Here is a 21,597-nt window from a genome sequence, read left to right as displayed (position 1 = left end):
TTTTGTGGGGGGGGGGGGGAATTGAGGAAAATGTATTGTACTCAAGATGTCTGTTTCCTTATTTTTCTCTCACTTTTTCTGTTTTCTTATTTTTCTCTCACTTTTTTTTTTTTTAAAGTAAACCAAACAAGGAGAGAGAGAAATTTTAATTTTTCTTTCCTTTCTTTTTCCATAGGTTCCAAAGCCGCCAGTTTTTAGTTGAGGGGATCATTTTCAAAAGAATAATAGTTCATGGGGAAAAATGCAATTAATTAAGCCAAACAAAAACCAAAGAACTACTCCACTACAAGAGATTTTGAAGTGAAGGAGCCCTAATCTTTACAACTCCGTTTCAGAAGAAATCATCCAATTACTCCACCATGGAAGAAAGCTTCAGAGTTCGCGTGGACAAGACCTTCGGCTCGCTAGCTTCTGCTTCTTCCTCCTCTTCTTCATCATCGAATACGGCGGCGTCGCCGTCGCTGAGTTCTCTGTGGAGCCTCACAGACGAAGAACTAGAAAGGAAAGAGTGGAACCGAGAGAGGGACGACAGCTTCAACGACGCCGAGCCGAAACCCTACCCTCCGAACCTCGACGGATTCTTCGCGAACCGGAGTAAGATCCCTCCGCGAGCCGGACGCGTTGGTTTTAAGCAAGAGATCGAGGCGGACCTTGAAGACCTCGATGATGATGGCGTTGATGACGATGAGGAGGAGGAGGAAGGGAAGAAGCGTGAATTGGTCAAACCAGATGATTATAACGACGAAGAGTGGGATATTCGATCATCTATTGGCCTAGACTGCACTCTAGACTTCGAGGTACTTTCAATTCTCTCTCTCTCTCTCTCTCTCTCTCTCTCTGAGTCTCAAATTTTGTTGTGTTCTTCAGTTAGGTAGCGTAATTTGGCTTGTTCATAGCGTAATTTGGCTTGTGATAAATTACTAATGCTAGAAGACACAACACTCTACCACGACACCAACCACACCCTCCTCCGTCGCACTGCATGACTGATGGTAGTTTTAAAGTGGTTGTCCTCTAATTACCAATCATACGTAGGCGGCTGTGGTTGGTGTTGTCGTGGTGTAGTTTTGTGTCGCTAGTATTATTGGTGAGAAATGGCTTTCTTTTTCTTTTTCTTTTTTGCATCAACATACACATATAGAGAAGTGTGCATATTTTATCATTTTTTATAATTGGATGTCCGGGCCAACGTGCTCGCACCTCGACTAATTTCGGGGCCCTAAAGTTAACGACTAGGCAAATCTCCAATGGCCCCAAAGTTAGGAGTGTTTGGCCTCTGTGAGCACGGAACCTGTGAGGTCATGGAGGATCACTTACTGCTTTCTCATAATCACTTGGCCAAACCCCTTGGGGTTAGAAGAAGTGTGCTTATTGTATGTTGAATACAGCTAACACTCATGGTATAATTGTTATCTCCTGTTACATAATCTGCCTCTAAAACAATGAGTTGCAAGTTAGTTTCATGAAGCTTCAGTGAGGTCTTGTAGAATGAATCTGATATACGACCCCCTCCTAGGGGTAAGTTAGTAATAGCTGCAAACTCGGAAGGAGGGTGGAAGTTAGTAATAGCTGCAAACTCGGATTCAATGGGTTTGTCTAACTTAAAGAACAATTGCATCCATGGATTAAGAGTCATAGACAACTTGAGTACCGGTTGTTTTTAAGATCAGAAGACGAAGAACTCCTGTATTTCCTACTGAATCTTGCTCAAACAGGAAAAACAGGGTAAGGATGTTAGTGATAAGCCATGATTCAAACTCAAGTTGAACCCTGTCAATATCAGTAGTTTTCAAAAAAACAGAGTTGGCCTGTTGATGTCTCGAAATTCCCTCATGTTCAAATGTGAAGAGCTTTGCTTCAGAGGTAGGTGATGGAGTGACAGTGGCCATTTGTATTTTTCACTGAGACAACTGTTGAAAGTGTGGACTTAGGGGAGGAGCATCAACTTGGCAGTTTGTCACTTGACCCTTCCATTTCCAACACTTACGATTGTAGATCAAAGTTTGACCCACTGCTATGACGAATAAGATGAGACAGTCTACCTGTCATCATGCATATGTGAAATCACTCGCTGACAAACAACAACATGCGTCGAGTCATATGATTTTCAGAGTTTGGTGAATGCCATTTTTAGGTCCTTATTTATACTTGTCTATATTCTTGTCTGGATGACTGAGAAGCTGTTGCTTCTGAGCTTGTAAAAGTTTAAGGGTATCCTCATTGGATCTTATGTTGTTCGCTCATGAGGTAGGAATGTAGTGGAGATAACACTTACCATCAAGACAATAAACAATTTCAATTGATGTACTTATAAAAAGGAGGTGTTCACTATTTGTATGCCTGGTCTAACTTGGTCTGCGGTCTGTGAGGGGCCCTATATTGGTCAACGTTATTTGACAAAGCGAAGGACAATGATCGTGAAATCTGTTGTATATAATCAGAACATGATTCAGCCGTACACAGTAATTTCATGAGCCTGTATTTATACATGCATGACTATCCTTGTTTAATGATACATTGATCTTTTATTATGGATCTCAATGACAAAGTTTGCATCCATAAAGTGGATTTTTAATGTCTAATCAGGAATCCAACAGTCATAAAGTCTTTCAGATGTGTGTTTTTGGAGATTCATTGCAATATCTTGGACTTGAAGGAGATCCATTTGGTTTTTCTTTGGTCATATTCCTAAGTTGTCCCTTCTGCTGCCCAAGGCTAAGAGTTTGAATGCTCTCCTTCCAGTGTGCAACACTAGGTTCATTTAATTTGTACCCTTGTTGTGACTATCAGTTTGATTATTAAATTGTTAAAATTGTTTCTTATGCAGGAAGAGGAAGATAAATATGACAAAGTGGCTGTAGGCATGGAAAAGGCTGATGATCGCTTGTACATGAGGGATATCACTGGCTACTGGACTGATATAAATTTCTACAATGAGCTTCCTAATACATTTAAGGATGCCTCAAGAGACCCTCGTGCAAATCACATGGCAGCAAAACTCAGACTGCAAGAAGATGCAGAAGCAGCCGGAAAGTTTGGCTCTTTGCAAGTTTCTGATACTGGGCTACTTGTTCCAAATACTCAAATTATAGAAGAGGGCGTCAACCCAAAATCAATTCTGAAGAGGAAGGAAAATCAGGTAGACCTGAAAACACAGAAACGGGTCCGGTTCGGCCCCGGATGTAATGATGATTGTGAGGAAGATTATGAAGGAACTAAAGATGTTGTGATGGGTAATTGTTCAACACAAGCTGAAAAATCAGAAGCATCTTTTCCACCCCAAGAGTTTTCTGTCGTTCCGGATTATATTAGAAACCCTTCGAAATACACACATTACACTTTCGACTCATCAAGTGATAGTGATGAAGAATCCAACCAGAAAGCTTACATGGACTTCCTCAATCAGCAGAAGAGTTCCAACAGCACGGAACCACAGCAGGATTACACTTCTAGTAATCTGCCAAAATCCATAGCCTTCACTCCAAAAAAGAAGCTTGGTGACGCTTCATTGAAAAATGGCAACGAGTTGGAGCAAAACCAGGGAGATGTTGGCAAAGAGATTATGCCCAAGAAAGGTGGCCCTGCCATTGTCATTACAGCTGTGGAAGTACCGGAAAGTGAAGTTTGCGAAATGGAGGAAGATGAACCAGAAAAGGTGGCAACTAAAAATAGCAGCTTGCAGAGACAAGGTCGACAATACCGAACAAAGGCTGACATAGAGTTGGATGAGCCTGTTACTTGATTGAATCAGGGTATTCATCTCGCAAATCCTGTGCAGCGCTCTTTGGTGTTTGTTGAATTTTCGGATGCTTCATTGAAGAAAACATGTTTTCCTATAAGTCCTCTCTTGCTCCCTCTCATAAATGTTGTGCCAATATACTCACTGTCATGAGACCCGTACGTGGGCATCTTTAGCTCCTTTTACTGGTCTTATTATGTTTACCATTTACTAACACATAATCAGTGTAAATTCTAACCGTTGATTCTCTTTCATGGACATTTTTATGTTTCTTTTTTCATGTATCATAATATTTCGGAATTAGAAATAATGCTACCGCCATCTCCATTTAATAGTCCGTTTTATTCTAACCGAATAAAAATTAGTTACATTTGTAAATTGATAATGAATTATATATTTAATACGCATCTTGTTTGATATATTTCAATTAGTTTTATAAAATAATATTTTTTAAATTATATAAACTATCAAAAGTTACAAGATATAATCAATTAAAAAATTACACAAACTCGATAAAAGAACTACTCCTTCCGTTATTAAATAAGTGTTCATCGCGTAAAATTAGACGTTACAAAATATGCATATTTTTCATTAAAAAATTTAATTTTTTTCCACATCTAATAGAACTCAATACTATTTAAAAACGGAGGGAGTATTAAATGGAAATGGAAAAAGTATACTCAAAAAGGAACAGGAACAGGAAAATACAGAATTCAAAAATCAGATGGAAAAAGTATTAAACGGAGGCAGCCCAAGTAATCAGCTTGCATATTTGCATTTGGTATTTAAGAGCCAATTTTAAAATTCATTTTGTCAGAATACATTACGAAAAAGGAACAGGAAAATACAGAATTCAAAAATCATCCCCGGAAGAGTTCTTGGGATTTTAACTAGTATATTTTCACTCACAAAATGCCTTCCAACAAAATTTAGTATGATATCAATCCTTCTACACATTTCGATTGTAATCCTAAAACTTATAATCTGCAATCCACTATTGATAATTGAAAAGATAACTTGCCGTTTGTTGCATAGAATAATGAGAAGAAACCTGACTACTGCTGAAGTAACTAATTTCCCCTCATTTTCCTCGATAATCCTACATCCAAACATTCACCCAATGTTGTAATTACATTTTTTGCCACATAAGGGCCACCATTTAACACCATCAATAGGCCTGGTTTCAAGTCTTGAACCAAATTGATAAAGGTCTTAGCTAACAGAAAATTACAGTCACTAGATATTTGCTAAATTCTACCCCAAATAATTTTCTGCGTTTCGCAGCGGCAGCCAGAAAAGGGTTTCAAAAACCGACTCTTCCCAACCCACAACCTATAACAAGCGTTTGCGGCAATCCGGAGCACCACAATAACACGCTATTCGTCGTGTCTTGCCATCGGGACCGACCACACTGTCAACGTCATAAGCATAATCATATGAAAGCTCCTGCAATTTAACGAAAAAAAAAATTTTACACATCACATAGTCCAGTCAATACAATCCAAGCAGTCTAAAATTGAAACATTCTTTGAGGTATAATTGTGCTGTAAACGACTATCCTTGAGCCCTTGCAGCAAAAGGGGACAACAAGAACTTTGGGCATGGGGAATGTGAACAAGAGAGTTGGTTGAGTAACAAACTACTAGAAGTTTGCTAAAATGGACAAATCAAGTGTAATATTCGAATCCACAGGATATTAGCATTTTGAGCAACGGCTTCCGATCAAAAACCAATTGAGGGTGACTATACTAAAGAAACTAAAAACTCATTTGGAAAACAATGAATTTGCTAATACCTTCATGCAGATGAGAAATATTTGCACATAGAGTATACAAGCCATTCAATCTCATGTAGACAATCTAACCTCAACAGGCTAAGCCTGCAACTACTCGGGGTAGGCTAGATTAACTCCTGTAAGAGATATGCCAAGGAAAGCATGACTGACTTAATTAATTCCTAAGGTTTCAACATTACACTTTTGTTGGTTTTGTATAGGTACACAAAGAATAGACGTTAGCCAGAATCAGTAAACATTCTAAAGGTAGTATAACTTCTTGTCTATCAGAAATGGACGATTTAATATCAGGAACAAGCACTTGAGAAATTTTGGGGTGGAGAGAGAGAGAGAGAGAACCTGCAATGGAGGTATGTTATCTGCTGCAAATAGAACTATCCTAGCCAGCTTTATATTGTGGTGCTCGCTCAAAACACACTGAACAAAAAGATTGGGTTGGCAACTGTGGTTGATATATCTGGTTACATTCCCCGAGGAAAATGCATCAATGCAAAATTCTGGTATGCTCTCAGATTTATCATCACCAGTTTCATCCATGTGTGCAGGTATAGATACATCTCGCAGCCGCCTCTGTTAAAAATATAACAGTTAACCCAAATGAAATGGACCAAAAGAAAAAGGAACTATGATATGTATGGCACAGTGACAAGCACATAAGGACTCTATGTCAGTATCTTTTACAGTTAAATGAGAAAAAAAAATTAGTAGCAGCAAGAATAAACCCACAGAGTACGTATAAGTGGGCATTGTAGGAGTGAAGGCAATGCAAGGACCTTATGAAAGTTGCAAACAATTTTGTCGTCATTGAAAATTCACATTTTAAGCTTTCTTCCGTCAACTATAACCAACCCTTCGATTTTAGACCTGCGGTTAAAAAAAATACCCACATGAAACCTATTTTTTTGGGAGTGAAAAGAGTTCTCCATAACACCACCACTTTGGTCTTGGATTGTACTCCCTCCGTCCCAAATTGCTCGTCCCTTTTGGGGAATCCAACTTATTAATTACAATACAACAGTATAATTGCTTTATACTTGACCTTTCTATATTGCCCCCTACTTTACAATACAACGAGTTTTAAGAAATGGTAGAGAAAGAGAAAGGGCAAAACAGTAATCACTTAAAAATCAATTGGTCATTTGTGTAAAAGGGACCAGCAATTTGGGACAGAGGGAGTAAACGAAAAGCAAAGTGAACTCATTCTGGTAATCTCATAGTTGACCTGAGTTAGTTAAGTCACTGCCAACTAACATGTACACAAACAATTTCCAACTCTGTAATTCCTAGCAAGAAAAACAAGGATATGTCGTGTCCCTCAAACCAAAACCTTTTCTTTCCACCTTTATTTGCCGTGTTTCCCAAAAATGATAGTGCATTAAGTTCCATAATGCTTAAAGTCCCTCTGTCCAGATTCAAGCTCATCTAGCAAGAATAATTTGGAAAACGTATGATCTCGTAACTTGGTTTTTTAACATGGACAACGATCTTTCGACTTTCAAAATTCGGAATGATGGTAAAGGGGCACAGCGTATCGGTATCAGCTTCAGGTAAGCTCTTCATCTTTTGCAATCTAGAATCACTGCAGACACGGTTTCTGCCCATCACACTATCTCCCTTTCCCCTGGGTTGCATAAAACATGGAAGGTGACAAGGGGGCACCACTTTCCTACCACACTATACAACTTAGCAATTCTACAACGTGAAACGGAGAGAGAAGTTTTCGTCTCCATGAAAATAAGTGAAAAAACACAGGAATAGTACTAGGATGTTGGTGTTTTAGATGTTAAGGATTCTGCTTTCGGTGGTAATAGTGTTTTAAAGCTGTCAGTCTTGATTTTATTTCATCTTTTTTTTGGGTATTAAGCTGTGAACTATACAACTGAGCAATTCTACAACGTAAAACAGAGAGAGAAGTTTTCGTCTCCATGAAAATAAGTGAAAAAACACAGGAATAGTACTAGGATGTTGGTGTTTTAGATGTTAAGGATTCTGCTTTCGGTGGTAATAGTGTTTTAAAGCTGTCAGTCTTGATTTTATTTCATCTTTTTTTTGGGTATTAAGCTGTGAATCTATGATCGTTACCCTATTGCAGTATTCAAACAAAACACACAAGCCCCTTCATAAACGTGGAAGTGATGAACTGCAAAATTTCTGCTACAATATATCAACGTGAAAGTTTAATGTTTCTGCATCTCAATAATGATAAAAATTAATAGTTAGGAAACTTGTTTCACTACAGAGAGAACTTCAGCAAAAGAAAGGGAAAATAAAAGCAAATTATTCTCAAGTCCTTTCGACTTGCCATAAACATACCTGTCTTCCATCAAGCCCCTTCATAGTTTGAAGACAGTCAATATCGAAAACATAATAGTTCTCGACAGCAGAATCTAGCTCATCGGTCTTCCTTAAAACTCCAATGTACTCACAAACGGGCGATCCGGAAGGAATAGGATCCCAAGATCTCACACCCCAACCTTTATTTGGAGTTTTGAAAACCTGATGAATTTAAAATATAGAAATCAAACTAAATGCAAGTTCGCAAGTAGCAAAACTATGTACGTAGAGTTGTTTATGTTTAACCTCCAGACGGAATCTGATCCCTCTCTGTGACGTCCGGTTGACACATTCGGGAGGACAACCACAATTTGGGCCGCATTCAAACACAATGTCCTTGGGCTCTACTAATCTGTAAATACATGGAAACACAACCATCAGGTAAGTAGTGACTAATAAACAGAAGATTAAGCAATTATTCTCTCTGTTGCTTTGCCTATATCTAAAGCCATATCCAGGAGTCTATGTGAATTCACGACCCTCAGCTTAATGCCAGCAAATGATGCATTTCTTTGCAATGTTCTAAATGGCGCTTGGTGCTAATAGGGCGGAGACCCAACTCCAAGCGCCAAGCCGCCTAGGCGGCCGCCTAGACGCCGCCAAGCAATTCGGCATTTTTTTTTTTTTTTAATTTTAACAAACCATTATCCAATCAAACTATATTCTATGTATCCATAATACAAGTTCAAAGTTCTACATAACCATAATGCAAAATTTAATGTACAAACCCAAATGAAATTAAGTAGTAGCAAAAAGTTCATCTCCTTTCTTTAACTCTTCTCCTCCATACCCTTCCAAAACTTGATCTACATTAGTTTAATACTATACATTTTAGGCTGCCAAAGGCCTCCAAAGACGTCGATGATGCCGCCAAGACCGCCAACGCCGCCTAGGCGGCCGCCAAACACCGCCAAGCCTCCCTGGGCGCCAAATTGCCGAGGCCGCCAAGGCCGCTTAGACGGCCGCCAAACACCGCCAAATCAAACGCCAAGGGGTATTGGCGTGGCGGCAGGGTACCTCCAAGCGCCTAGGCGGCCTCGGTGGCCGCCATTTAGAACACTGTTTCTTAGAGGTTAAAATCACGTCCTCTTGGCCTTTCTCCTATCCTTTTGGCGCTGCTGTGATATTGAAACCAAGGCTTCGAATAGGCAAACAATAAAACTTAACTTTGATTGCAAAGAATGTCATACGTGTTGGAACGAAGGAGATTTATACCAGAACTTTCACCCTGGCAAAGGTCTAATGAACCATAAGACAATCAATCAAATCCAAAAATTACTCAAATCTCGGTTGTTCCTCGGTTGTTCCTACAGCTGAACAAACTACAAAAGAATCCAATATGCAATGTATTCACGGAAAGACAAACTTTTTGTCTTAGCTTTAACATGCTGATGCAGCACCAAGAACAAAATATAGAATACTTTGCAGAGATAGAAGGATACGGGATGGGGGAAGATAGAAAAAACAGAGATCATAATCCAATCAACGTGATCAGTATTTATATGATCGCTTCCCTCTTTGACCAACACACATTGGCCTACTCGTAGGAAACCACTTTAATGATAATCACAAGGAGCAACAAACAAAAACCTCAAAATGTACTAAAATTCAATGAGTTTTGTTAAACGATATAATTTCACAAAAAAAATCAACCAACAAACGTTCAACAAGTGGAAACAATCTCCTAGATCTTATAAGCATTAGACGCAATCTACAAGTATATTTTGAAACATAAACTGTAATTCATGTTGTACTAACCTGCCACCAAATCGCTTCATGTAAACGTACGGAAAATCCGATCCGTTGAGTTTAGCACAAGCGCAACGGTTAGGATCGATGCAGCCATCTTTACAGCCACATCCGGGCGCCGACAGATTTTTTGGTAGCCTCAGACCTTTTGCCAATTGGAGCCTTGTAAAGTACTTGTAACCTAATGTTTTTACCAATAAAAAATTGAGATCGAAGTCACAGAACACAACATACATAGAGTGATGATTTCATCAAAATTAAGATAGGTACCTGTAGCACACCAACAGACAACATATTATTGTACACTAGCAACGAAGGGGCACCAAATTAATTACTAATACTAAGGAAGTAATAGCCAGTTATCTTCTTTCTCTACCCTTAATGGGATTTCGAAGCATCGGACATCAGTTAGTGAAGTATATGGTGTTGGTTCAGAGAAGCCCAACAAAGGGGCACCCCACTTCAAACCAACAACCCAATCGCCGCTAACCAACATCAAATGTTGCTACTTGAACTTACAAAATTTAACGGAATTCAAGTTATCAATAGAGAGAATCACAAACATGGATGCATTGAGAGGTGTACAATCCATTCTAAACGTCTTTTAACACGAAGATTTATTTGGATGGTTACATTTAAAATGAAGAATTAATGGGGCTAAAGTTACAATTACGTAGGAGACTGGCCGTGAGAGTTCCATTGCAAAACCAAAGACATTGAATCAAGTAGGTCGAAGGATTAGGATACTCGACTGCTATCCAATTAAAACCCATTGGCCTTCAAATAGCTTCAGATTGATCCAAGCTTTCAAATCTAGAATGGATCTTGTTACAACTCTATGCTATTAAGTTAAATATTATAAAGCACGGGTACTTCCAAAAACCCCAACGTATTCATACCCATAACGTATCTGGGTAATAGTACTTTGTTTGGTACTTCTAAACCCGTATGGGTACACGTACCAAAGCTTTTCCCTTTGACTTCCGTCCGACCACAGAAGTACCCCACCATATATCAAGCCGTACCCAACACAGAAATGAAACTAAGTTAATAAGATTTCTTTTTTCTATGCTTTGCATGATTGTAAAATGACAATTTTGGTCTATATGTTCTTTAGTATAATGACAATTAACCATAATGCGCCATTAAGTTTGGTGTTCAACTATTATTTGATGTTAGAGTCGTAACTGCCCAAGTGATTTAGCTATACCCTTTATTTAGAGTGCAATAATTACTTGTAATGCATTGATCTAAATTATAAAAATACAATTGTAATAAATGCCCCAGCTGTACCCATATCGTACTAATACAGGTATCGATGCCCATACAAGTGCTTCTTAGGTTAAGTACAAAGAAATAAGCTTCATAGCCTTCATTCTATAAACCATATATAACATACAAACTTACAAAAAACTGCCACAGTACCAAATCTTTTATTCTCACAGGTTTTAAGGTGCATGAATACAAGCTTAGTTGTCAAACTCTATATGTCTACTTCTCAATGCGATGTATCAAATCTATCAGGTCCCCCTCCCTACTGGCTACTTAACTCGATCCTTCTTGAAAGAGGGGATTGTTAAAGCATAAAAGTCAAAACCATTAGGCAATAGATGGAGATATATCTATCATTCTCCCGCACATGCAACCCATGACTCGCACATGAAGACATCAACAACGGATAAATAACAAAGGAGGTGCACTTAAGGCGCAAAGCCGCAAACAGTAAAGACATCAACAACGGATAAAATGTCCAAAAGCCTCCCAAAGCCTACATTTGGTACCATGTTAAAGCATCTAACAGGGACAAACTAGTTTTAGAGGTGATAATGAATTAGTATAGGACAAACTCTAACAGGGATAAGATCCCTCCTTGAAGCAGTCCTCTTCATCTAAGTTGCCCTTTTTTCTCTTTTTCTGCACCTTCGGCGTATCTTTTTTACGTCCTGCCCTATAGTTCGTTTTTTTTCAAGGAAAGTGTTGAAGGCTATCATGAAAACGATAGGTAAGGTGGGCTAAGTCAAAGGCCATTAACTCAAATCTTGATGAGCAAAGAAAGGCCAAAGAAAAGAGGCTAAAAAAAACAAAAACCTAGGGTAAGTCATTCAACACTTTTCTACCATTGTCGCCCAGACATCAGCACTTAATAGGAGCTTCAGCTCCACCATTTCTAGATTCAACACTTCAGACCAATTCTACGTTGGCTCCATTTGCTAAATAACACACAAAATAACCATCAATGAGAAGCTTGGACTTGGGAGTTGATAAAAAGAAAGGAGACATTTTTCACAGCAACCAAAAAATCTCAAAACCTTCAATTGAAAACACAATCTAGTAGATAAGTCAAGGAATGAACAAACACTATTTACAAAAAGATAAATTTGCACTATTTCCTCCCCACACTGCAGGGAATAGTTCAAACTTGCCTGTAGGTGCAACAGGTGGGTCATCAACCAAATTGGTTGCAGGGATGGGAATGTCCTCTTGGCCACCAGAAATGTCCTTACATACCAACCTTAACAAACAGATAATTTCAAGTTACTTCATATTGAAAAAAATCAATTACAGAGTTATATCATCCATTTATTTGAAACGAGGTCCTATTTGTACCCGCGTATTTCTGAAATTGAGTTAGGGATTCGGCCATTAATAAATTGAACCTGAAATAAGTGTTCAACAAGAAATATGATGAAATAGTCCAAAGAAAGTCTTACTACTGATCTTTGTGCACATAAGCAACTGGCAATGTATTGATGGGTTATTTAATGCTAACGACAACAATCAGCGAAAGGATTTACGAGCACATTCATACATTGTCATTGCATATGTATAAGAACAAACATGAAGAGTATATGCAAGGGAGAAAATATCATGGTACTTGCAATTGTCATAGATTTCAGGGGACATCGGTATAATACTATAATTAGCCTCAAATGTATTTCGGATCACAATCCGTTCCCTAATTTTACTTCCCAAAATTCACCTTGAGCAGGATTTATAAACATAAAAAGAAGAGAATATGCTTATGACGTCAATCCTTCAATTGTGAGAGCCAAATATTTGTTCCTTCCCTTGAACAATAAAGAATAAAGTCCAAAAACTGGATGTCCAACTCAAGAATCTGGACCTTTTAAGGGAACAACATGGTGCCATAAGACATTTGCCCATTATCCATGATGCGTTTGTTTTACTAATCTAAGTGTCTTGAGAACTAGACTAGAAACTTGCACTGCAAAAATTAAAGCCTTCGATACAATATTGTGATAGGGCTACTTAAAATTTGAGAAGAAACATGTGAACATATAATATTGGAATATTATTAGTTACAGGCATATAATTCTGGAGAAACTGATCCGCCCTCATTATCTCTTGTGGTGAATAAGACTAATAAGTAACTGCAGGGAAAATTACAAAACCTGGCTAGTGGTCAATAAAGGTTGCCCCTTAAACCGCTTCAGTTGAAACTTATAAACAGTATAGCCTGATATACCTTTCTCAGCCCAATAATCAACAACCTGAAATTACAAAGCAAGATTCTTGTAGTTCTCAAATATATGTGAAGTAGAGACCACACACACGGAAGAAAATATTGAAAATATATGTCAAGGAAATAAAGTAACGACTAAATCGCCAATATCTTCAACAATAATATCCAATTCCAAATATTTGTTCCCCTCCCAAACTAAAGAGAAAAGGTAAAAATGACCATTTAAAAGTTACTACAGTTGCATACTCATACTTGCCTAATCATACATGACTGAAACAAGAGCATAACTTTGCCACCACAATGAAAAAGGCAAATATGAGAGAGTTGAAGAAGTTGACTGAATAACAGAGGAAAAAAATTGCAAGGATAAACTTACTGTCAATTACCTGGTATAAGCCATCATAGGTGTAAACCTTGCCGACGTAACTACTCTTAGATTGATGTCCACGTACGACTCTAATAGGCACATTTTGTTTCATACAATTCTGCAATTGAATATTATAAGTCATGAAAGAGATTTTTTAAGTGGATAATGCAATAAAAACTCATACAACCTCGACATTGCCAAACCCCAAATCCCAAGGAAAAACAGGAGCCAAAAGAGTAGAAAATTAAGATCAATTTTTATGCACCCACAATATAAGCAAGTTTTGATCATATGCGTCATTAATTTCCATATGCCAGTAATATGCACACCAAGTGTAGACACTACTAATATATCTCTTCGAATCTATTTATAATTTTTAAAGATACCTATTGCATATGATTTATTTATTTGCAGAAGGAAAAAAACATTTTACCGGGTGCTTGTATGACCAATAACACCACTAGATTGTAATAACCATTCACCACAAAGCAAAAAGAAAATAAACAAGTTATGTTTTCAATTATTTGGGACAACGTGTTTTATGAAGAAATTTCAAAGCTTGCATATTTGGAAAAGCATTTAACCGGGTAACAAAGACTATCTACAAGTTTTCTTTCACATATTACTTCCAAATAAAAGCCATGGTTCTTGTTCCACCACATAAAGCCATGGTACCGTATGCTTACGCCAATACCGTATGCCTAGTCGAGTGTGACAAGCAAGAAGGACCTGCTTGAGCAATTGCCCAATCCTCTAGAAGCACCTTGTCTTGAAGCACGGTCACTCGAGCTCATCAAATGACTTGGAAAGTGGATGATGGAGGTAGATGGTTTACAGAGCACTACAGTTGCTCACCCTAGACATATTTTAGGACCAATGTCAAAATGACAAACAAATCAAGGCAAGCGGTGTCTGTCACTAACACATCATACGCTGCATCAAATGGCAACCATCTGCAGCTCATTTAAGCCTAACATAGCCCATGATAACATATCACACTAGTACACTACTCAACCCTTGAGAGCCTAACACAAGCATAGTTTTTAAGGGTCACAGAACCTATCCTTACAGTATTATTCACCTTCTGGAACAAGTCCTCCCAAAACAAAGAAGGATCTTTTAGACACTCACCATATACGGCTCAACACTCACTCACACACTCTCTAGAATTTGTTTTTTGTTTTTCAAAAATGACGAGGAACCCTTTGTTCTATCAATGCACCACACTCCGACCACATAGACGGGACAAAATTGTGCCTAATATCTACCAAGGGTTTACAAACACCCACATTATTAACCTTATCCTCATTACAAATGCGCAAAGGTAGTACAGCACAAATGAACTTGCTTCCATATTGAAAGACGTATGTCCAGTTTTGCTTTGAATAAGTACACAAGTATGTCCCATAAAGTACTGATGACAACTTATAGAGGACAAAAGAAAGAATGTGCTCACAAATGTCTGGTTAAAGAAACTACAAACCTACATGAGCTCATTTCAATGGACTAGTTAACATATGGAGTAACACAGATACAAACAAGTGGCATATCATCGCTACAATGAAAACTAAGAACCCAAAGATTCACACCTTCAATCCCAAATTGCCACCTCTCATCACTTGATCATTTATTTGGTGTTTCCTGCCCAGTAAATCATTCCCACCTTGGCCAGTGTACACGACATCTTCACAATTGTCAAGATCATCCTCATATTGCCCAGATATGACAATGACAATTGCAACTGGTAATGTATAGTGGGGGTAATCCTGCAAAATTCCATTTAAAAAGATCAATGAGGAAATAAATGAATGTTTCATTTTCCATTAAGGATCAGATTGATACTCAATCGAGGAACTATTTCGTACTTTGCAATTCTTGATGCATAATATTGTTTTGATAAGCATTGTGGTTTCATAGTGTAGACAAAATGCTCAAGATTCAGCAAATATTAGACTATCTATGAAACCGTGAAGGGGTAGGAAGATGAAACCTACAAAAGCCAACAAGCTCAAGAAAGAAATTTGATTTTAAAAAAAAAAAAAAACAGTTGGTACCCACTAATAGATGTCTGAGAAAGGGAATGTTGAGGAGGACAAGCCTAACCTTTGGTAATAATACACAAAGCGGTTGTGCTTAGACTCGAACCCAAGACCTTAATGGTTATTGGGCCGGGTCTTTCAAGTTGCACCACCAATCAATTTACAATATTATTCAAGACGAGTATGGGTCATGTATCATTGGAGGCTAATGTTACTCAAGAAAGTTGATCATTGACCGCAACAGAAATTTGAAGTTTGAACGATAACCAAATAATAATAAATTGAAAACAAGTTAATTACATTATTGTTCGAAGAGAATGTGCATTATGGGTCATTGGAGGATAATGTAACTCATGAAAGTTGAGCACTGCCCAAAACTAAATTTGAATTTCTAGCTATAACCAAATAGTCATAAATCAAAGACTATTCAGTTTACATAATCATCCGAGAAAAATGTGGATTTCATTGGAGCATAATGTAGATTATGCAATCTGCAATAGGTTACAATAAAACTACGCCTATAATGACTCTCCACATTTTTTTTATAACATAAGGTTTAGACAAATATCCACATCCTCCCTAATCTACACGACACTTTTTCAAAACCTAACATTCTCATGTTTTGACAAGCAAATTGATAGCTGACAATGACCACATAGAACAATAAACTCATGCACATATGCGCAGTTTGAATCTCTGAACTACACACATAACAAAAGAATTTAGGAGCAGAGCATATAAAAGCAAGACCCAAGAAGTGGTTCATTTACTTCATCGTGATGTAGTACCTTCTTAGCAGTTTCCCCAATATAATCAATCCCATTCAACCAATGGCTATGGAAACCTACGACAACCATCTCAGCCCGTGAAAAGAACTGATGCCCAATATCAATACCTACCATTACACGAGCAAACTCACATTAGTTTACAATTCAAATTTTTGTAATTTGGGTACTAAAGTCAACCAAGTCCAAAAAAATTAAACTTCACCCGTGACCAGAAATGTAAAAGCAAAGGCAACCAACCTGGAATGGAACCAATTTGCTTTTTCGGATACAATACAGCATTCGTCTGCCTCATCTGCCAAAAAAATTGGTGACGGTATTAATGTTTTTACCGACTACACTTGCCATGGACATAGTCATTCCCCATTAAAAAGAGGAAATCCACAAGATAATACCACAATTCTTATCATAAAACATAGACATGAAACCTACTTCTGAAAGACATTGAATGAAATAAATAAATTAACACAAAAACTTTTTGTAAAGTCAACAATGGTAGAACAAGTGATGAACTTCAGACTTCCCCCTACATTACCAAATAAATAGTTTTACTTATACTTTCAGGTAAAAATGCAATCTTTTTTAATCTTAAAAAAAGCCCAAAAGGTTACAAAATTAATTGTTATTTCATTCATTTTTTCTTGATGTTTTTCGATATGCTTCATCTAAGTGTTTTTACGAGCTCAAATGACCCCCCAAAAAAAAAAAATGATGCATGTGTGTGTATTCTGAATAATTCATTTTTTAATTTGATAAAAAATAGAAAGGGCCCCATGTTGTGAGTTCGCCTAGGGTCTCCGTCTCTCAATGTATAGCGTTGGCCCTGAATGTACATCCATTGAGTTCGAACTTACATAAAGAGTTGTTCCACATAAACAAGGGTATATTATGGGAACTTTATTCTTGTGTCTTGATGAAGCGAAGACAATGCTCAGGCCCATTAATTTCAGTGTTATATAGTCATTGTAAAAAGAGAGAATCTTACACATCAAAACATGGCAACTACGAAAATAATCAGATTAGATTAGTCAAAATTATGTAATGTCATGAGAAGCTAAGAAAGGAACACCAAAAAATTAGTACCACAATTGATATTGGCACATGGAAAAAAGACTTGCCTGCTTTATTGCCTTCAAATCAGGTCGTCTCGATATATTTTTTTCAGGTGCATTCCCTTTCTGCACAATGTTAGATATAAACTCTAAATAGAATTAATAGAATTAATTAATATGAAATTTGTGAAATTCACACTCGTGCACTTCATTTTACAGCAAGAGAGACAAATGAATTCAATAACATAAGTCAATTCCGTTTACTATTTCAATGAAGGAAATATCAATAACCAAAATAGTCTTGAATGTAACAAGGAATCAAGTCTAGCTGACAAGCATACAAAAAAATCAAATCAACACTCAAATTTTAGGAGATGAGACCGTAAAAAAAGTTTTACAAAAATGGTTACAAAATGCAAAGCATATAATTAGTGGAGTTGTATAACGTGCTAACCAAATACACATCCACTAACACCGAGATAAAAAGTAAGAGTAGTTATTAACCTCACAATTTGAACCTTTGGTTGTCTTTCGATGCGCTTCAGCTTGTTGACCCCTTCGTTCCTCTTCCTGAAAGGAAGATTAATAAAGAAACAAAATAAAGGAAGTTATTCTCTCCTTAACTGAAAGGCAATTATTAATAATAAAAAAAATACACAAATTCCACTTTAAGTCACCCGCACTTCCCTCGCGAGAGGCTTAGATAAAACAATAAAAAGGAGAGTGAAATCTAAGAATAGATGGCCAAAATTATTTTCCAAGAATTTTAATAATAAACTCAATGAAAGGTCTTGAATGTATTATATAGACTAGCTGAAAGGTGATCTAATCAAATGCCCTAGAAAGTGTGAAAAGATAAAAAGGAAAAAACATAGATTGGAGCTAAAGAGAACAAAAATGATTGAAATAAATATTTATTAGAGGCAATCTAGCGTGACTTTGCATGCACTTGTACATGTATGTAGCCGTTCAAAAATAGAACATTATATTAAAAGCGAAAACAATCTTGGCTTCTAACCACAATCAAAATAAGGTAGGCTTCCAATAAAGCATTGTACAAAGAGGAAAGAGCATGACCTGGCAATAAGTATGCAAACCATGTAACAAATGGTCAAAAGACCAAGTAAATGTTCACAAATGAAAACCTAAGAGTCTAAGACAACAAAATTTTCTTTCTAGTACACCCCCTAACTTAGGCATACTTAGCTAGCCCAAGGACCAAAAACATGTTCATTCATAAGGCAGATTTGTAGTCCCTTTGGTCTATTGGTGGTATCCCCCTAAAACCTCTTTTATTATGTATCAATATTTGGAGCCAAATAAATACAGGATCTAAGTAAGTCGCTTGAAATATCTAAATAATCATAGACCCCGTTCATTTTGGGATTTTGGATTTGGATTTGTAGGTAATGAGTGTAGAGATAAATAGAGTAATGATTGGAAATAGAAAAATGATTGGAGAAAGATAGAGAGAAAAATGAGAGTAATGATTCGAGAGAAATAGCATAATGGTTAGAATCAAAAATCCAAAACCCTTAAACGAACAAAGTCTAATTTTGAAGTACAACAAACTAACCATGCAATAGGCTCTCTTAACTACTACCAACATTCCACACACTCTTTTATTGACAACTGGACGTAACAAGCAAAGGTAGCGAAACACGCATCCAACCCCCATAGCATGATAGCATGTTAGATACTTGGATCCTTGAATATTGCACGGTGATAAGAAGAAGAATAAGATCACCCTTGATGGTAAGGAAATTTTTCTAGCCTCTCCCATGTATAGAAACTAAAGATTCCCTTCTCCTCTCCCATTTAACTTAGTTAATTCCTAAGTACTTGGCATCGTCATATATCACAATAGAAAACAACATGCAACATATCTGAATTTAAAAGATGTTTACACAAACCCCTAACATTGGAGGCATGTTACAGTATCCTTAGAATCAGGTTTAGGGAAGTCACGTGTGCAACTGCCAATATTGGTACCCTAGTCCATCTAACATGTCCCCCAACAGTATAACCCTCGATGCACATGTCCAAATAAATCTAAGCAGCATCAACCATCTTCTACCGAAATACTCATCGCCAACTAATCACTTGTAGTTATTCCGCGTACGTGATCCTTGATTTTGGACCAAACCTATGTCATCATTCGGTTCTGATTCCAATACTGCAATTTCCTCATTCCACTGAAGTGACAAATATTTCGACTGTTAACCATGGAGTAGAAAACAAAAGACTTATACAAACTGCAATAGCAAGTAGACTGATTGAGGCCTCAATTGTTGATGCGACACCAGCTAACTCCCCACTAAACCGAGATGTATTTTAGTGTTGGCAATTGACACAACACCAAGGGGGTTTCCTATAAAGTTTATAAAATGGTGATACCTATGTTTTTCCATGCAGGTGTATATCTCTTACTTATGTATCAGTCTAGCATTTAGTTGAAGCATTAAATAATTTGCTAGATAAACAACATGCTAGGCATTCTTGTACTCGTATGATCAAAAAATGTATCATAGAATAAACCTGCACACAGAGAAGGTAATGCTTGTTAAATGTTCTCAGTGTGTCGGTAACTAAGGCATAGGCACTTTTCTCGCCCTTGGCACTTGTCTCTGCAACCTCCGTCAAACCCACGCTCATTGCCGCAACATGACACCCATCATTTTTGGGCCCAAAAACCACGTCGTTATCCTCGCGGGTTTTGTTATCAACAACGATCGGTTCAACAACAGAGGTTGAATTCTGATTTCTTTGTTTCCCCACTTTAGCTTTCTTCCGACCAACTCTCTCTTCTATATTATCCACGGGATCTTCCTTGTAACAAACAGGAACTGCCTTTTGGCTTTGCAATTTCTGTAACCTACGACTCGTCCTTCTCTCTGAAACTCCATTGCCAGTACTCAAGCTGGTACTAATACCATTTTCACATGTACTTCCACGGTGAGGCGACGGAACCACCATCCTTTAAACTGCAGGGTATATAATCTGCAGAGGAAAATCAAAGCCGAGAAATGAAAGATATATTCACGGTTTGAAGTTGGAGATTCTGTGCATGCTATTAATCAAAACAAAAAGAAGCCAATAACTACAGTGGAAGTTCAATACAGTTTATTTCAATATTCATAATGTACCTGTTTCACATCTTCAAACACTTAATCTACTACTGCGAAAGTTAACATATTAATTCTGTCTTCATCAAAGTAGTCAAAAGGACAGTTGGAAAGGGAACCGATTCACTTTCAAAAGCGTCAAAACATCTATTGTCCAGTGAATGCATCTAGTACTGATAAGTACAAACATGTGCATCGATATACACAAGACGCACGCTCACAGACGCACGCATATATCAGATTCAAAGTAAAACCAGAACACCACTCACTGGAATCTGTATACACACACGCATTCCGACGAGACCTTTCAATACCTAGGGAGACTCATAGAAATACTACTAGTAAACCTTCTACTTACATCGAACACAATTTACAGGCTCTAATAACAGAGTCTAATATTGCCGGTCAAAAAAAAAAACAGAGTCTAATATCGATATCGCTAAATACTCCAAACCTTTCGGTCTATGTATTCATAGCATTAATGAGAATCACCTGTTGCAGGAGAGAGAGAGAGAGAGCGCTCGCCGGAAGGGGAAACGGCGTAGGGTTTTATGACGAAGCTGCTTGCGATGAAATTCAAATTTGTGGGTGGTGAGGAGTGCCGTTGGTAGAGACAGAGGAGTTGCCTTAAAGTGGGAGTCCGGCCGTCAATAGTAGTCCTACAAGTGTACGGTGGTGATCTGCCGGGGTGGATTTAATATCCCGAGGTGGAAAAGGGTTTTTAACTTTGGGCGGGAGAAATCCCGCTTGTTTTTTGATAGAGTTGGGCCCTACCATTGATCCGTGGGCCGAAAACCCAACGTAGGCCCACTACTATCCCAGCGAAATTTTAGGCTGGGTTTTCAAAAGTGTTTGGGAGCTTATTTTTTGACTTTTCATTTATAGTTTTTTGGTTTTTGAGCTTTTCAAATTATGGTTATAATGCATTTTTAAATATGGTAAGAGTGTTTGAAAGATATGTGCAAAATATATTTTGAAACAATAATATTAATATTTGGTAGATGAATGATGAAAATGAATTATGGGTTGATTTTTTATCAAATTGCCCTTGGTCTTTATTATTTGGAAAAGTACGAACCAATGCAAAAATAATAATACTACGGAAGTGTTTGGGAGCCTACTTTTTGA

The 21,597-nt window shown here is 37.5% G+C and overlaps 2 protein-coding genes across 2 annotated transcripts; one reads left to right on the top strand and one right to left on the bottom strand.

The window, feature by feature from the left end:
- Positions 1-238: 238 nt before the first annotated feature.
- LOC131298449 (uncharacterized) lies at positions 239-4,019 on the top strand. Its single transcript, XM_058323924.1, has 2 exons — positions 239-797; positions 2,828-4,019. Exons 1-2 carry the CDS (start codon positions 360-362, stop codon positions 3,740-3,742), a joined length of 1,353 nt encoding a protein of 450 aa, XP_058179907.1. The 5' UTR covers positions 239-359; the 3' UTR covers positions 3,743-4,019.
- Positions 4,020-4,701: 682 nt separating this feature from the next.
- Positions 4,702-21,093, bottom strand: LOC131298444 (histone-lysine N-methyltransferase, H3 lysine-9 specific SUVH4-like). Its single transcript, XM_058323917.1, has 16 exons — positions 20,962-21,093; positions 19,883-20,344; positions 17,849-17,914; positions 17,411-17,470; positions 16,533-16,587; positions 16,296-16,402; positions 15,058-15,234; positions 13,488-13,586; positions 13,031-13,129; positions 12,225-12,274; positions 12,041-12,129; positions 9,627-9,798; positions 8,115-8,220; positions 7,848-8,030; positions 5,874-6,104; positions 4,702-5,185 (listed from the first exon to the last, which is right to left on the bottom strand). The coding sequence occupies exons 2-16, from the start codon at positions 20,318-20,320 to the stop codon at positions 5,072-5,074; spliced, it is 2,046 nt and encodes a 681-aa protein (XP_058179900.1). The 5' UTR covers positions 20,321-20,344; positions 20,962-21,093; the 3' UTR covers positions 4,702-5,071.
- Between the last annotated feature and the right edge of the window lie 504 nt (positions 21,094-21,597).

Source organism: Rhododendron vialii, chromosome 8a, assembly GCF_030253575.1.
Source record: "Rhododendron vialii isolate Sample 1 chromosome 8a, ASM3025357v1".
Classification (NCBI taxonomy): Eukaryota; Viridiplantae; Streptophyta; class Magnoliopsida; order Ericales; family Ericaceae; genus Rhododendron; species Rhododendron vialii.
The sequence above is the reverse complement of the archived record's forward strand: the minus strand, read 5'-3'. Positions and strand labels throughout refer to the sequence as shown.

Coding starts and splice junctions, on each gene's coding strand:
- LOC131298449 (XM_058323924.1), top strand. CDS start 360: ATGGAAGAAAGCTTCAGAGTTCGCGTGGACAAGACCTTCGGCTCGCTA. Junction 798..2,827: donor ACTGCACTCTAGACTTCGAG/GTACTTTCAATT, acceptor TTTCTTATGCAG/GAAGAGGAAGATAAATATGA.
- LOC131298444 (XM_058323917.1), bottom strand. CDS start 20,320: ATGGTGGTTCCGTCGCCTCACCGTGGAAGTACATGTGAAAATGGTATT. Junction 17,471..17,848: donor CCAAAGGTTCAAATTGTGAG/GTTAATAACTAC, acceptor AACATTGTGCAG/AAAGGGAATGCACCTGAAAA. Junction 16,588..17,410: donor ATTTGAAGGCAATAAAGCAG/GCAAGTCTTTTT, acceptor TTTTTTTGGCAG/ATGAGGCAGACGAATGCTGT.